The sequence below is a fragment of the Plectropomus leopardus genome, chromosome 16 (assembly GCF_008729295.1).
Source record: "Plectropomus leopardus isolate mb chromosome 16, YSFRI_Pleo_2.0, whole genome shotgun sequence".
In the NCBI taxonomy this organism is placed as follows: Eukaryota; Metazoa; Chordata; class Actinopteri; order Perciformes; family Serranidae; genus Plectropomus; species Plectropomus leopardus.
The window spans coordinates 22,508,618-22,524,616 of NC_056478.1; the positions used below are offsets into that span (position 1 = coordinate 22,508,618).

General features: G+C 38.7%; 2 protein-coding genes across 5 annotated transcripts in view; both read left to right on the forward strand.

Annotated features, from left to right (window-relative positions):
* The first annotated feature begins 322 nt into the window (after nucleotides 1–322).
* ptrhd1 (peptidyl-tRNA hydrolase domain containing 1) lies at nucleotides 323–1,639 on the forward strand. The gene is made up of 2 exons (XM_042503513.1): nucleotides 323–573; nucleotides 1,319–1,639. Exons 1-2 carry the CDS (start codon nucleotides 364–366, stop codon nucleotides 1,487–1,489), a joined length of 381 nt encoding a protein of 126 aa, XP_042359447.1. The 5' UTR covers nucleotides 323–363; the 3' UTR covers nucleotides 1,490–1,639.
* Nucleotides 1,640–8,458: 6,819 nt separating this feature from the next.
* Nucleotides 8,459–15,999, forward strand: part of ncoa1 (nuclear receptor coactivator 1) — a 60,080-nt gene continuing 52,539 nt past the window's right edge. For all 4 annotated transcript variants that reach the window (XM_042504031.1, XM_042504034.1, XM_042504033.1 and 1 more), the window contains exon 1: nucleotides 8,459–9,049. The gene's annotated coding sequence lies outside the window, so the exon portion shown is untranslated. The remainder of the gene's footprint in view (nucleotides 9,050–15,999) is intronic.

The window sequence follows — 15,999 nt, forward strand, 5'->3', positions numbered from 1 at the left end:
ATATTTTTAAGCACTGTTTATCCAGGTCATTTCTGTTTTTATTTATTAAATTTTCACGTAATTTTCTTTTGACACAACTTTTTACAATTTTTTTCTAATTTTGGGGTAATTTCATCTTTATCTGCTAATTGCCTTCTTCACATGTTTTTGAAAGAAATCAAGCCAATTTGCTTGGGCTTCAAAGGGTTAAAAGCAGGTAAAAGATGTTCCTTCGCTTTGCAGCGTAAGTAGACAGGCTGCAGTTTTACAGGTAACCGGCAGAGTGCAGTCGCGTTATAAAATGGTTTAATAATAAACTACACATCGGCTGAACCGGAAAAAAAAACAAACCCTGAATCGGTTCCTGTCCGGGCTGGAGAAAAAATGGCGGCTACGGGAGCCGGGTCTCCCAGCCGGTTGGTCCAGTATGTTGTCGTCCGGTCGGATCTGGTTCACAAGCTGTCCTGGCCCCTGGGGGCCGTCATAACTCAGGCCTGTCACGCTGCTACCGCCGCCATCCACCTTCACTACGGGGACCCGGACACACAGCAGTACCTGGCCGAGCTGGACTCCATGCACAAAGTGGTCCTGGGGGTGAGTCACACCAAACACCATTCAAATATTTAGTATTTTAATCATAACAGCGGTTGGACCGGTTATCTTAATATAGATATTACAAATTAAAAGTTGTCCCCTTAAGTTGTTTTATTCGGCAACTGCAGCTTCCTTTTAAGTTTCATATATCACCGTTTTTTTCCGAGCTACCCTCCTTAATATAATGTAGCTAACTTGGCTAACACGTGCGAAAACATGGCAAGAACTGAATGTGAGGCGTTTTTAAAAGCTTGGTTTTTACTAATAAAACATCTCTTTGATGTGCTAGCAAGGTGCCGAATTTTGAAGTAATGTCTTAACAACAAAATAATGTATTGAATTGTTTTCTAGTTCGTATGAGTATGGGCTAATGAGCAAAGAAATTATAAAATGATGGAATTTCGAATGGTATATGGTATCTTCTTTTATGGTGTTTCTAAAGGCGAGATTTTTGTGAGTAATGTCAGAGCAGCTCAATAATAATTAATCTCTAAGGGGTTCTTATTAAAAATGTAGATTCAGATAGATTATTTGTTTATGTAGATTTACTGTTACATTTAGGGGTCTTAATTTCAAACAATGTGTTTTGGACAGATTTGCAGGTCAGTACTGAATCCATTACAAATTTGTATTTTCTCACTTGAAGCACTGGAATGAAATGTCAAGTCATTGGGGTCTGTGGCTCTTGGGTATTTTTTTAACACCCTGGCCTACTGTAAGTGTCATGTGTTGTTGTTTTCTCCAGGCTCCGGACGAGGCCGCCCTCTCTGGTCTGGCGGAGACTTTGACACAGGCTGGTGTGGCCCACAAGCTTTGGATCGAACAACCAGAGAACATCCCCACCTGCTTGGCTCTGAAGCCGTGTCCTAAAGAGACTGTGCAGCAACTGATGCGCAAGTTCAAACTCTTCAAATGACCGTGCTGGAAAACACCATCCAGCTGTGCACTACGATGCATGTCAGTATATAATTTTATCTTCACAAGGCGAACACCTGAGAGTTGTGCTCTTCTTCTCAGTGCATGCAAGCGCCTGCAATGTCTGAGATTAAAATCGGTAAATATGAAATTCTTTTCTGGATTCATTTGCTCAGGTGAAAAGTTGAAAAAAAAATGGTAGCATTTGTTTTGTAAATATAATATTTTATATTTACATAACGAAATTAAAAAAAAAGAAGGCACTTGATTTTTCTTCTTGCAACAACTCAGTATTTCATTTATAAATACATTTTTAAAAAAGGACTGTGTGTTCTTGATGACACCAGCTCCTGGTATTACAGTTTTTATGTTTGACTTACGGTCACAAAATAATTAATTTTCTCTAACGTAATCTGTGTTCAATTCATTTAGGAAATAAATCATCCCATTCTAACACAGTTTTAATTGAAATCTATATAATCAACTTGCTGATCCTCAATTTCAGGATGGAAAAAAAATATCTGTTGAGTCATGTTATGTTTCATTTTGAATGTAGATTTACAGTTTATTGATTTCTTTCCATCTCTTATCCTGTTGCTCAAAATCATATTTCTACAGTACTCTTCCTAAACACTGTCTGCAAAAGTCTTAACACAGATTTCGTTCTTCCCGTGAAATTTCATGAAAGTGAGCAGTAATACATTAACCCTATCACTCATTGCTGTCCAAAAGAAGTGCATAAAAATAAGGTGAGAGTACCAAACTTGACCTGTTAAATTAGGAATATTCTAAGAAATACAGTTTCAACATGGTATTCTTAAAGAGCAGAACTGTGTTCGTAAGTGTATTACTCCATGTTTATACACAATGTTACTGCACAGTACTCTATATACATCACGTGACATAAATAGTTATAAATGCAAATTTATAATTAATTAATTAATTTATATTAATTTAAGTCCATATCAGGAACTCAAACATAACTCTGGAATACAGGCACTACTAATTTGTGTTAAATTGTATCTGACATTTATGACACGATCATTTTATGTCTAAACTATCATGATCATTTGACTCTAGCTGCATTGAGAAATAAAAAGAAAAGAAAAGGAAATTATTTGAAGGAGAGGAAGAGTGTTTCAGAGGACATTTTAGCTACTTGTTTTGATAAAATTGACTGTAAATAGCAGGAGAACTACGTTCGGCTTTGTTCAGGAGTACTTCTCCTCACGATGAAAATGGAAATCCCACCAGCTAATAATGAAATATTTTGTTTTGAATCAGAGAGTCGTCTTTATCTGATTGTAGCTCAATGATTTATGTGTTTGGAAACAGAAGCCATTGACTCCAGGCGACTGACGTAATAAGGATCTAACCATCATGCCCTCGGCCGCCGTTCACATGGAGGCTTTTCAAGACAGAAAAGCTTTCAAATTTCCGTCACTGGTCGTGAATTATTTTTCTGCTGGTCTATAAACAGCAGTTGCAGTTCATAAAAGAAGCTGTGAAAAAAAAGGTGGAATGACTGTTGGCCTTTTCAGGCATAAAATTGGTGGTTCAACTATTTTTACACTGCCAAAAACATGACTAATCATAACTGAATAAAGTGGTTGTTACAGGCCAGTGGTCAGACCAGTCCCGAGTCCTACGCAAGTCACCAAATGTAAAGCCATTTTAACAACAGAGAAGCCTAATATTATATTAAATTAATAATCAATGCTTTTAAAAATTTGCATTTAACAAATTAGTTAAAGCTGGAAGAGGCTCACTTTATCTAAGTATTAACTTGCTAATAATGTTAATATTAACTTTAACGTACAGTTCAACTTTAAATGTTGAATAAAACAGGAAGTTGTTGGGTTTCCACCTGTCATTTTTGACCTGCACATTTTGCAAACTGCAATTCCATTTTTGGTGACCACAGCGTAGTTGCTGTACCCTAATGAAATTAATGTTGGCATAATTGTTTCAAACTGACACTCAGTAACATAAGTTTGCTCTTCACTGCTCTCTCCTGCACATTGATCGGATGCTGTTGAACTGGTTTAAAAAAAGTGGGGAATTGAGCCAAACTCAGCACATAGATTATATCTGACAGTTTACAAAATAACACATCAAAAGCCTTTGTTGGGTGCATTATTCTGCAATACTGTGTTTCTGTAAGGTTTCTTTTTTTTAACGCTTTTCACCAGGTTTGTATGAGCTACCCTTCCTCATTGATTTAGCTAATTTGGCCAACAGGTGCGAAAAGAATAAGAACCAGAGGGGAGGCGATTTTAAAAGATATTGATTGGATGCTGTGAGATTGGTTAAAAAAAGAGAAAAAGAAAAAGGGAAATGAAGAGTCAAGTGAGGAGCGTTAATGTAAGTTGATTCAGGAAATAAACATTTTTGTGGCACACTTTCTAATTACCTTTTTTAATTATCTTTAAGTATTTTTATTTCACAAGTCTGTGAGAAGTCATGAGTGTTTAAGTCCAAGTGGTGGAACAAGTTTTTATTTATTTATTGTCAAATCAAGTCTTAATCTCCAAAATGTGTGTGGTGACTGAAATCCACACTCTATACACACTTTTGTTAACCTTTTCCATAGTCCCACACAGCTTTCCATTTCACCTCATTTTCTCCGGGGCCTGGCTTAGTGGCATAAACATTAAATGCAACCGAAAGTGACTTCCCATGTTGTAATGATCTGCGTTTGTTGGGGAAAAAAGAGATTTATTGTAGGATGAAAAGTACCATTCAATATAAACCAATGTGCAAAAGGCAAAAGCTTTCAATAGTGTCCGTGTATTAATGATTCAGATGAAAGACAGTCACCGCTCGCCCGCCGAGGCACAGGCAGATGATCGTCCATCTGATTAAATACAGCAGCTGATTTGTTCTCAGAACTGCTCATCTGCTCTCTCCATACAGTCTGGCAGTTCCTGGTATTGTTGTCACCTCTGACTTTCTGCATAAAAGGGTAACAAAATATATATATATGTAATTTAAACACGCTCATCTTTGGAATTCTTGATGACAACCTTTTGGAAAATATAAGTAAGTATATAATTTATCTGTGTTTACTTATCTTTGTGTAAATGTGATGCTATAATCCCTGTAAATATGCACTAATACTATGCACTATTATACAGTATAAATACTGTGCTACATATATGATACTGTAGTTATATTGACCTGAACAGCAGAGGTGTGGGCTCAAGTCATATGACTTGGACTAGAGTCAGACTCAAGTCACAGATTTAATGATTTCAGATTAAACTTGACACATTAAATCAAACAGACCTGCAATGCATTGCTTTAAGTAATACATTAAATTGTTTGCACCTCTGTAAAAAAAAAAAACAGCACACATTTCTTTGCAGTCTTGTTAACATATATATATTAATTCCTCTTATATCCTGTCTTTTCATGCAACTACTGATTTTTATTTTTGTTTTATTTTACCCTTTTTTTTAAACTTGCACTTCTGTATATCCTTATATCTAGGTTCTATTTTCACATTACTTGTGTTATTTTAATACTATTATTTTATTTAGGTAAACATATTTTCATTGCATTGATGGAGGGAGCCTGTGGCCCAAGATTTTCAAAAGCACCAACTGCTCTTCTAATTTTTGTTCATTCCACAATAAATTAAGCCTTTGAAACCTGAGTATCCTAAAACTAAATAACCACCTAATTAGCAAGAAATTGTAAAAAAGTACAAGAAAATTACCTGAAAAATATTCTTTTAAGGAAAAAAAAGAACAAAAGGGTAATTATAATTATGAAAATATAGTTTTTCCAAGATTTTCCCCTAGACATTTTCCCCACCTTTAAAAAATTAATTTTCTAAACCTACTAATTTCCTGCAATTTGTGGAACATTTCTTACCAAGTTGCTCATTGCCTTTTTCCCCCATTTTTTTTTTAAAGGAATTGAACCTAGTCGCTCAGGATTCAAAGGTTTAAACACTTGTAAAAGGCAACTGAAACAGCACAAGAAAAGTGGCATTGATCCTGGTTTCAAAGGGTTAAACTAATCGTTTAAGCTCATAAGTGGAGCAACCAGTGAAAATTTCTACAATCACAAACACAAGTTAAGTAACACAGATACTCTCAGAAAGGACCTGTTGCTCCTCTGCTGCTCTGTTTTGCACACGATTTATATTTGGATATAAAAAAAAAACTACACATAACAAATGTGGTTCGTGATTCCCTGCATACATTTTCTGTCTGGGTGCATTTATATCGACATTACAGCAGAATTTCTCCACACTATAGCTTCCCCCTCTTTTCACTGTCATTGCTGTACGATAAGTGGCTGTATATGTGGCAAGTAATTTGTCTTAATAGCTATTTTCACTCCTCCCAAAGGCTTTTTAGTTCTGATTTTTAAATGATTGTTTTACTGAGAAGATATTTTTCGAGTTTGCTCCCTTTACTGACAAGTTATCTCAGCCGTTGCATTTAAAAATACCTGGGAAAAAAAGCCAACTGGCAGCAAGTTAGTTAAAGTTCATTTGCATATTATGAATAAGACGGCTGCCACTCACATAGTAAATGTGGGCAGTTACCTAAAATAAGCCTGAATACCATGTGTGACTCATCTTCAACACCACCCTTTTCAGGCATGCTTTAATGAGGTGCTTACCAACAATTATTACATTTGGAAAAGGAAATAAACAATATCAAATCACAGTTCCCATGGATCCAAATGCCCTCTCTAATGAGTCATAACCTCCAACTTTAAAGTATAAGCTCCAAAGGAATGCAAGTGACCAATCAACATATTACACACAATGTAATTACTTCTCAGAGTATTGCCCAGAATACCTCCTGAAGCACGCCCATACTCACGCTACTCTCCTTCTCAACTGTTACATATGTCATCACAATGCCCAGAGTGCAATGTACATGAGAAGCAGCAACAGGATGTTTAATAGACTGGAATTGTGGTAATGCAACAACTTTTACAGCTGAAGAGATATAAAAAAAAATGTATACAGCATGTTTTTCCCCTCAGGGAACAGCTGCACACATCTGTAAGGGCAGATAGAGTAAAGTCCATGTAAATCTCCAAAATACAGTTTCATATCAGACGCCCAAATAATAAATCAAATTAAGCAAAGCAGAGAAAAATCTGAAAATCCTCATAATTTGAACTCTCAGATTACTATGTCAGATTAATGTATAGTAAGTACAGAAATGAATAAAGTGTTGTGCTGTTTTATTCACTGACATGAAGATTTGAATGCATGTTTAACCCTTTGAAACCAACAAGCATTTAATCCTCTGAAACTTGATCAAGTTGGTTATATTGATTGCAAAAACACAGGGTGGGGGGCAATCAGCAATTTGGCAGAAAATGTCCTGCAAATTTGGGGAATTGGGGTAAAATGTCCAGAAAACATATTTATAATTATCATCAATGTATATTTCAAATTATGTTTTAGAAATTATTGTTGTTGTGTTATTATTAGTATTGTTATTTTCCAAGTCATCGCCTTGTTTGTTTTCGTTTCATACAAAAACTATTTTTGCTTATTTTTAGGTAATTTTGTTTTTGAAAGAAATCAAGACGATTTTCTTGGGTTTTAAAGGGTTAAACCCCTCAAGCTTATAAGAATTACAACACTGAATACTGGAGGAAAAACACTAGAATTAGTCAACTTTGCCTAAAAAAATTGAGAGATTTTAACTGAAGAAACTTCCTACTGCTTACTTAAACCTCACATTCACATAAAATGTCCCATGCCCTCAGTGTCACCTTTAGTTTAGGCACAAACTGTATTCAAGACTTTTTAAAATGATTTTGTTGTTCTCCTCATTAAATGTCATGTGTTTTTCAATTCTGTGTGTGAAGCCAAAGTTCCTAAGTACTAATGATGGTCATAAACATACTGTACCCATATGAATTATTTATCTGCAGTGCATCAGACAGCATGCTTCACTATGTACCTGACACTATGGATTCTACACAATGCATCAACACACACATGCACACACACATGCACACACTGCTGTGGGAGGCCTATAGTTTGAAGAGTATCAGAATCAGCTTCAATGACCAAGTATGTGTTCACATAATATGCAGCTTTGCAGCTAAAAGCATGGGCAACAGAGTTGAACAAGGTAAACATTTGACTGATATAACCATTTGACTGCTAAGTGCTGCATAGGTGTAGATTTAGGGGCCACTCCCCCCATAAAAATGTGAAAGCAGCAGAGGAGTTTTATTTTGCCAAAATTAAATACATTTATACAATAAAGTGATTAATGAAAGACAGAAATTGGTGCATACTACAAATTCACCAGAGTGCAGGAAATGTGTTTCATATTCTGGCAGAGGAAACTAGAAAGTAGAAAGAAAAAAGAAACAAAAAACAAACACAAAAAGAGGTAAATTCTGGCATGGCCTATATGAATGGGTACCATTGTTCATTACATCTGTCCACTAGCTGCAGTTCCCTTATTACCAAAATGAGAAAATCAACATGCCACATGGCTTTCCCTGCAAGTCCTCGGACCAGTGACTTTTTGACTCTCTGCCCTGCCCATGCTATTTATCTCAGACCACTAAAAATGACTGTTTCACGCGAAACACATTTGTGGCAACAACATGCTCAGTGACTTGCGCCAATATTTAAAGCGCCCACTCTGTAAAACCTCATTTGTCCCATTTTACCTGATGTCCCACTTTACGTGACTTCACCCTATGAAAATACTGTAATAATTTATGGGTATTGTTGCTATACAGTACTCCAGTTACTCTTCAGAGCGTCGCCAAAACAGGTACATTTCTTCTGCATCATGCTAAAACAAACGTCGCGGTGACACTAATAATCAATAGTCAGGTCTCCATGCTGTCAACACAGCAGAGGCTCCTGCCCGCTGCCCTCCTCGCGAACGCGCCTGGACGCTCCGTGCGCACGAGCAGCCCTGTTTGTTTGTGTTGAGAGATTGGAAATGGCGGAGAGCAGAGACCAAAGCGATAACTTGGGTTTGCAAACGCGAGTGCGCCGTCATTGAAACGCAGATAGCACCCACAAGTGATTCTCGGAGTTACTTACGGTTCGCCACTGCCGATGGGATATAAGTCGGACGCAGCGAAAAAGGGATTTTCGGAACAAGGTTTGGATTTAGCGAGCTGGTTAGCTAGCTAAGCTAACCGTGCTAGCAGCCTGGCGTTAGCTAGCTCCAAGTCGTGTGTGTGATTTTAACTACGCAGGCTTGTTTGTCAACATAAGGTGACGTTAAATTGCTTGCGATCCAGCTAACACGCAACTTTTTTGCCCGGTTTGCAAGCTAACCTACTTGGGTTTACAACATGCTCGCCACGGCTCACCGCAAAATTATTAATCCAAAGTAACATTGGATTAAAAAAAAAAGTCAAGACGTCTGACTATCATTGACCCAAGCAAGCAGTAAGTTAAGCTGGTTAGCTAAAGTTAGCTAACTGGCTTGTTTCACGCAAGCTGCCGTTTGCATGGGAATTAATCATCCAGCGTGACAACTTACACAGGACCCCGTGGGCTCTTTCTCTTTATTTACAAGTTAAGCGGACGACTAAACAGGTAAGCACACCGCCGTGAAATGCATGACAACATGTCATCCTCACAAACCACGATTTAACTGGCCGCTGCAGCGGAGCATATGCTCAGGGCCTCCAAACATGCCTGACTCATTGTTGATTTTTCCACACAACGTTGCTACAATTCACCGACACCATCTTCTCCAACTGAATACATAACGTGTGCAGTGCTCGCTGGGACATTTTGCTCCTTCAGCCACCTGCATAGAAACACATCAGGCTGTTGCTTATGTAAGACCGCGCGAACGGCCTCGAGGTGTCGCTGCGATTCATTTCTGATTTAACCGCAACTTGCGTCCTGCACGCGAAATCTGAAAGGACATCTTGACCTATTTGCATGCGGCAAAAAGCCTGTGCTCGTTTTCAGATAACACTCATGGACAACGTGTGTGCAGTGTTAAAATATGCTTCAAAGTGGATCTACGACATGCTGCTACAGCCTTAGATTAGCATCAATGTAATGACCAAAATTCACCTTAAATGACCCCGTATTCTGTTGTAGTGTGTAGTGGTTCTGGTTTAAAAGTGTAAGTGCAACACCTACAATTCAACTGAGGATGACTTGATTGAACACCTTTAAGTGTAAAACACTGATTGTCTATTGCTCCAGTTAAATGAATGCATGAATGTATCATCCTTAAAAATGCATGGGATAAGTCTGTACCACTTAATATTGACTCCTGCATGATAAACTCTGATTTGCACAGGTTTTCCAAGACAATGAAGCACCAGCTAGCATTGAAATCTAAATGATTTGAATAACCTAAGTTATTCAGGTTTATTTTTTTCAAGTGAATACAACAGAGCTGTAAACAAATCAAACACTGTAATAACAAAGTGAAAATAGTCATAATTGTTTAACCACTTCTTCAAACTTCAAATAAAAAACCATGTCTCATTAATTTTGTTTTGTGGCATATAAACCAGATCAGATGATACAAACAAGTATTTCCATCCCATCCCATTATGGTTTAGGAACAACATGTTCAACTCTAATTTGCACTTATTTTTTGCACTGACAGAGAGTGGCGTCAAAAAATGAATAACTGCATTTTAAAGACATGTTCTTGAAGATGATTTATTCCCCATAAATAACATTTTACACTCTAAGATTTTCTTGCTTGATTAAAATAGTTATGATGGGAATAAAAATCATTATTAGTACTGTAATAGTTTGGTCATAAAGTCTGCTTAAGCATTGGTATTACTTTAAAATTGGGTGAAAGGTGGACATGAATGTCATGAGTGTTGTCTTTAAAATGTAAACAGACGTCTGATAATCAGGCATGAACAACACTAATCTGTTTCATCTACATTGGAGGGGGAAGGTATTTGAGTAAAACCCTTTTCAATGTGTCAAAGTTTCTTTTGTACTTTATCACTGGCTGCTTTTAGACTCGTGATGCAAGTAAGCAACTGCAACAACAACTCAAAGCAATTTGACCTTATGTGAAGTTAGTTAGTCAGGTCATGTTTATTCATTTATGTAGCCAGGCAAATCCTCACATGGATTTTTCTTTGTTAGTTTGGATAATGCCTCAAACTGTGATTTGATCAGTGGCAATTTGCACACATTTTTAGTACAAAAATAAGATTCATGTAGTCACTTAGAGTTAAAAAGAATACTTGATTATCATATTTAGTACTTGCATTTTTGAAATATATTTTTTTAATTGCTTAGTTAATATCTGCAAATGCATCATCTTTACTCATCTTACAGTTGACTACTTTGTTTTGCTTGAGCACGCTCGATGATAGCATGTAGTCTGTTTGTGTAGTATTGGCATTGCTGACTTTGCCATGTTCTAGGTGAAAGCATTATAGCTGGGCCCCTCTAGGCTAAGATGAAGTCCAGATAAGAGCCAGGATATAGAGTTCAATGTAGGCCCCAGTTTTTCAGTTCAAAGTTTGCGACGTGACTGCCTGAGCACAAGCTAACTGTGGGCAACAAAACAAAAACGCTGGAATGATGAAGCAAAAATAGTCAGAATTGTTGTTTTATTGCTTTTTTATCAAACTTCAAAATAAAAGTCTCATTCATTTTGTCCTTTTGCATGTAAGACAGATCAAACAATACATGCACAGTCATAAATCGGGGATCGATGCAATTTCTCTTCCCCGAAAAATGGAACTGGATTGTGGAAAAGATATGGATTTTGTCACAGTCTGATGACATGCCGTGGCGCTGTAGTTACCTTCATCTCTGTAGGTAAAAAAGCGAGTTTGCATATTGATGAGAATGTGGAAGCAGATGAGGGAGGAAATTGTTGCTGCTTGATGATTTTAGAAGAGCACTTTAAGTCTCTCATTAGAGTATAATCCCGTGTGGTTAATATTTATTCTATTGCAAGTAACGGCATTCCCCTTTATTAGCTCTGCGCTCTTGCGGTGAAGCCCACCTAAGGATGAGCCACATTTGAGGCAAATTGTTGGGAGTGGGAGCCCTCCTCCTCCCAGCGAGGCTCTGTGTCTGTATGGAGAATGAGCAGCCATTTTAGCACTCAGCACTGCTGCAGCCTGCCTGCCACTGTCACAGCATTCTTCTGCCGGAGCTGTAGTAGGTTTTCATGCTGTTTGTTTTGAACCCCCCACCACCCAGGATACCTGCAACTACCCTGCGAAAATGTCACTCTGATGCTTTCACTGAGGGTCAGAGCGGCCTGCAAATAAAATGATTGTTGTCTGTTGAGACAGATGGATCAGCGAGGCTCACCCTGCCACAGCGTCTAGCAACTTTTTGGGATGATGGCACATGAATGTCTCAGCGTATACAGTTGTTTGCCTTTTAGTGTTGTTATGTAACTGTAAAATCTATCTTTGGTAGCGGCACAGTTTAATATTTATGTTATACTTCTTCTACAACCTGAATCATTATCTCTAAATTAGTATCTTGCACTCAATTTTTTAGTCAGTTGTACCTTCCTTTAGTCTTTAAACACTTTTTGGTCATTTTTGTCATCGTTATCTTTCTGAATGAAATGATGTAACATCTTGCTCTGTCTGTGAATAATGTCAACCTCATTAGATGGATGATTCATACCAATGTGCAGTGAGGTGCCACTGCCTTTTCTTTACCTGGCTGTCCTCACAGACAGTCACCTGTCCTTTTCTCAAGCATGAAGCGAAACTGAAGCTGCTGACACGTTGTTTTAATGATCTAATTAAAGATCATTGTCAACATCAGGATGCAGCATGCAGAGTCAGTCGTGTTGTCATGGTTGGGACATATCATATCAAAAGATATGATATGTAACCCCTAAATTGATGCCCTGTGGTGTTAATGGTTGAATGAATATATTAACAACTACTGGTTGGATTGCCATGGATATTTGGCACAGATGTTCATGGTGCCCAGAGGATGAAACACAGTGACTTAGGTGATCCTCTGACTTTTCCTTTAGCTCCACCTTTGGTTGAAAGTTGTAATTTAGCCTGTAGAATATCTCAACTTCTGCTTTGTGGATTGGTGCTGATTTTTGTACGGATGTTCATTGTTCCCAGATGATTTTCGTTTTTGATTGAAATGTTGCACACTATTGGATGCATTGCCTTGATGTTTGGTGCAGATATCATGTCCTCCTCAGGAAGAATCGTAATAATTTTGTAAATCTCTAGACTTTTCCGTCAGTCCCAGGCTGGCAGGCTGTTTTTGGGATTGTTGCGACCTGACATGCCTGATTCCATGACAGCTTTTCTAAAAAAATGTGATGCATGTTGCAGTGTTATTAGGTATGGGGTTTGCAGTGAAATTGCGTGGCAAATGAAATTTGCAAAATAGTTGCCATGCTGTCTCAGATTCAGAGCCTATTATTGTGAGTATTCAGTGTTTCCCAATCAGAGCATGTGAGCGGAGCGATGAGAAATCCCGCTCTTCGTGCACAGAGCTGTACGTTCTGCCCGCTCAGAGGTGATGCAGCCCACTCTGCTAATTATCACTGCACCCGTCACTCACATTTCACCTCGTTCCACTCAAATTGCTCAGCGTTCACTCCAGAAAAAGAAAAGAAAAACATCTGCCTTGTATTTTAATTTTAGCTTGTTTGACTTGTGAGAGCGCAGGTGGTCCCTCTTCCTCTTCTTCCTCATGCTCAGCACTGCTGCTGTTTCTGGCACCAGCGGTCACCTCACTATCCTCTTCCTCAGTGCCAGGGAGGAGTTTAATTTTTTTTATCATGTTGCTGGCACTGTCAGTCATAACCTGAATCACATGGCATTGCATGCTCCAATTTTCCATGACACTTTCCTACTTTTGGTAAATGCAATTCCAGAGTGAATCTTTAACGACTGAAACAATGTTACGACACTCTTTTTCTTGTACCGTATCATTGTCTGTTACTATTACAGGAATAGTACACCTGTATTGATGACTTCTCAGCTTCCTTTTAAAGTACTTTCTGGGTCAGACATGCTTCAGCTGCGTGGTGTGAGCGGTACTGGAGCGAAATTGGAGCGGGATGGAGCGAGAGATATGTCGATGCTCCAGCTTTTTATAAAAGGCGCTCTAGCCAAAATCCTCCCGCTCCTCTCCGCTCACATGCTCTGTTCCCACACTGTTATTTGTTTGTGGCGGCACATCACGATTAAAACATCTGCCACCACAAATAGACTTACTATATATGGAGCTGGACTGTTTATTAGGAGCGTGGTTGAAAAACATTCATAAGGCACAGATGGAACAGCAAAATATCAGGCGCGTTGAAAGTGAAGCTTAACCGTTCATTTTGCGAGGTCTAGAAGTTTGCATTCACTCACAGCAGCTGCACCTCTTATCCATCAGTCTGATGTGATCAGGTCTAAACAGATCAACAGATTATTTATCCACCCCGCTAGTGACAAACTGCTGCTGAGGAATAAAAAGAAGACATCACACATCACAGACCTGCAGGGGACACACATTTTTTTTGTACCAGGCTGTGAACATTTTTTTCTGCTGCAACATAGTTTAGGTGTCTGAGGTGATCCTCTTGCTTTCAGAGCCAGCCTTAAGTGGCCATTCAAATCAGCAAACTGTCTGTGTCTGCCATTAATGTTCAAGGTTTGAGGCAGCACTGAAGGACCATCGCCGAGCAGCTCTTCTCCAAGTCAGTTCACTGTTTGACGGTTAGCATAAGCTAATAATGGACATTGAGCTGTTTAAGTGTTCCAGAAAACTCACACTGATCCTGAAATGACTCGATTCTTAAAACCCTGTTAAACCCATTTGGTATCGTGAGCTGTGTGATGCTTACAGTGTGCCCTGTCGCTCTGTTTGTGTTTGAAAGCCGTCTCTCACCAGCTGTTCTCCGATGCAGAGGTCCCTGCAGCAGTAGTCTCATGCTAAACAGAGAGAGGGGCAGTGGGGCAAGGAGACACTGACCGAAGCATTAGACTTCGTACAGCTCTATATTAAAATAAGATTTTACCCTTTTTTTGTTTTTCTACAAACAAATAAATTCAGTCATGTTCACATTTGGGAGGGGCGTTGGCGAGTACTCTGTACATTGACAAAGAACGAGAACTCATGCCTCTTGCTAGCCAATATGGCATATTTGAATTTGAAGTCGACAAAACAGGTGAGCCGAAAGACAGACGACACGAGGTGTAAACACAGCAGGAAAAAAGCTTACGGCAAACTAGAGGTGCATTATCGCCCCCAAGTGGACTAAAGCAGCAACACTCTTATTCGTAGACTGTTTCACGCTCATTAAAGTCACTGATTTGGGAGCTCGAACAGCTGCTGAGTGAAGTGCGACACCTAGTGGTATAATTCCAGTCCAGTCCGTTGTTTGGTGCAACATTATGGCGGTTTAAAAAATTGAAAACAGCCCAACCCTAATCAGTGTTATTATAGGTAAAATCTTGTTTTTTGGGAATTTTATTTTTTTTTTTTACAAAAAAAATAAAATATTTTCCAGATTATCTTTAATAACACACAGCTGAACGTGCAGAAGCTCTCGTTTCCTCAAAACTGAAACAGATCTGCTCTTAGTGTAGCCTGTGGAGCACGAGCTGCTGTGTGCTGTGGTTTGTCCCTCGACTCTGGCATTCTGAGTCAACGTACGGCAGCAACACACACATACATACTACATGCATACTGTCTCCAGCTGCCGTAAGCAAGCAGAATGCAGGGAAAAAGAGAAGAGCGGCGCTGCTTTGACTCCTCGCTGCCTTCCTGCTGTCAGAGCGATGGCCTACATTCTCGCCTGGAAAAAAAAGGCTTGTGCAGCAGACTGTGAGAATTTGTGAGGGTTGGGAGGAAATGGAGGGAAGGAGAAAAAGGTGAGGGCTGAAGAATGAGAGAAACAGAAAGACCACGTACAGGAAGAAATTGATAGGGTAAGCGAGAAAACAGAGCAAGGAGAGTGGTTGTTGTGGTGTTGTGAGTAAGTTAACAGTCGAGCCCCAATGGCCCAATTTTTCTGAACAAGGTCAGACCACAATAAGAAGAGTAAAACAACAGTTTTTGCTTTTCTGGTGTGGATTTGGTAGGTGTTTCTGATGAAGGTTTGCTAGAATTATAATACAAGGAAGCAATAAAGAGCAATAGAGGAGACATTTTTCACAGGTGTATTATCCTGTGCTGATGTGACTGGATGTGTCCGTGCCCAGGGGACGCTGTCGAGAGAATTAGAGGAAGTTAAAGAGTTGCGTGTATCTGAACATAGTTGTTAAGTGTACACTGTGTAATGAACATATGGTGGTGTAAACACCTTTTGTGAAGTGGAGCATAAAGGTGCCTGGGTTGTAAATGGGTGGGAAGTGATAGTTTTACTATCACTGACAGCATCAGTGACAACTTAACCTTACTTTAAAATAATCTTGGATATGTACTGCCTGTAAAAAGGAAAGTAAATATAACTATTAATCCTAATTTATGTTGTTTTTATATGTAATTGTTAAGTATACTTAAAGTTTAGCTGTATTTAATTATTATTTTTTAATTGTTGCATTTAA

Coding starts and splice junctions, on each gene's coding strand:
- ptrhd1 (XM_042503513.1), top strand. CDS start 364: ATGGCGGCTACGGGAGCCGGGTCTCCCAGCCGGTTGGTCCAGTATGTT. Junction 574..1,318: donor TGCACAAAGTGGTCCTGGGG/GTGAGTCACACC, acceptor TGTTTTCTCCAG/GCTCCGGACGAGGCCGCCCT.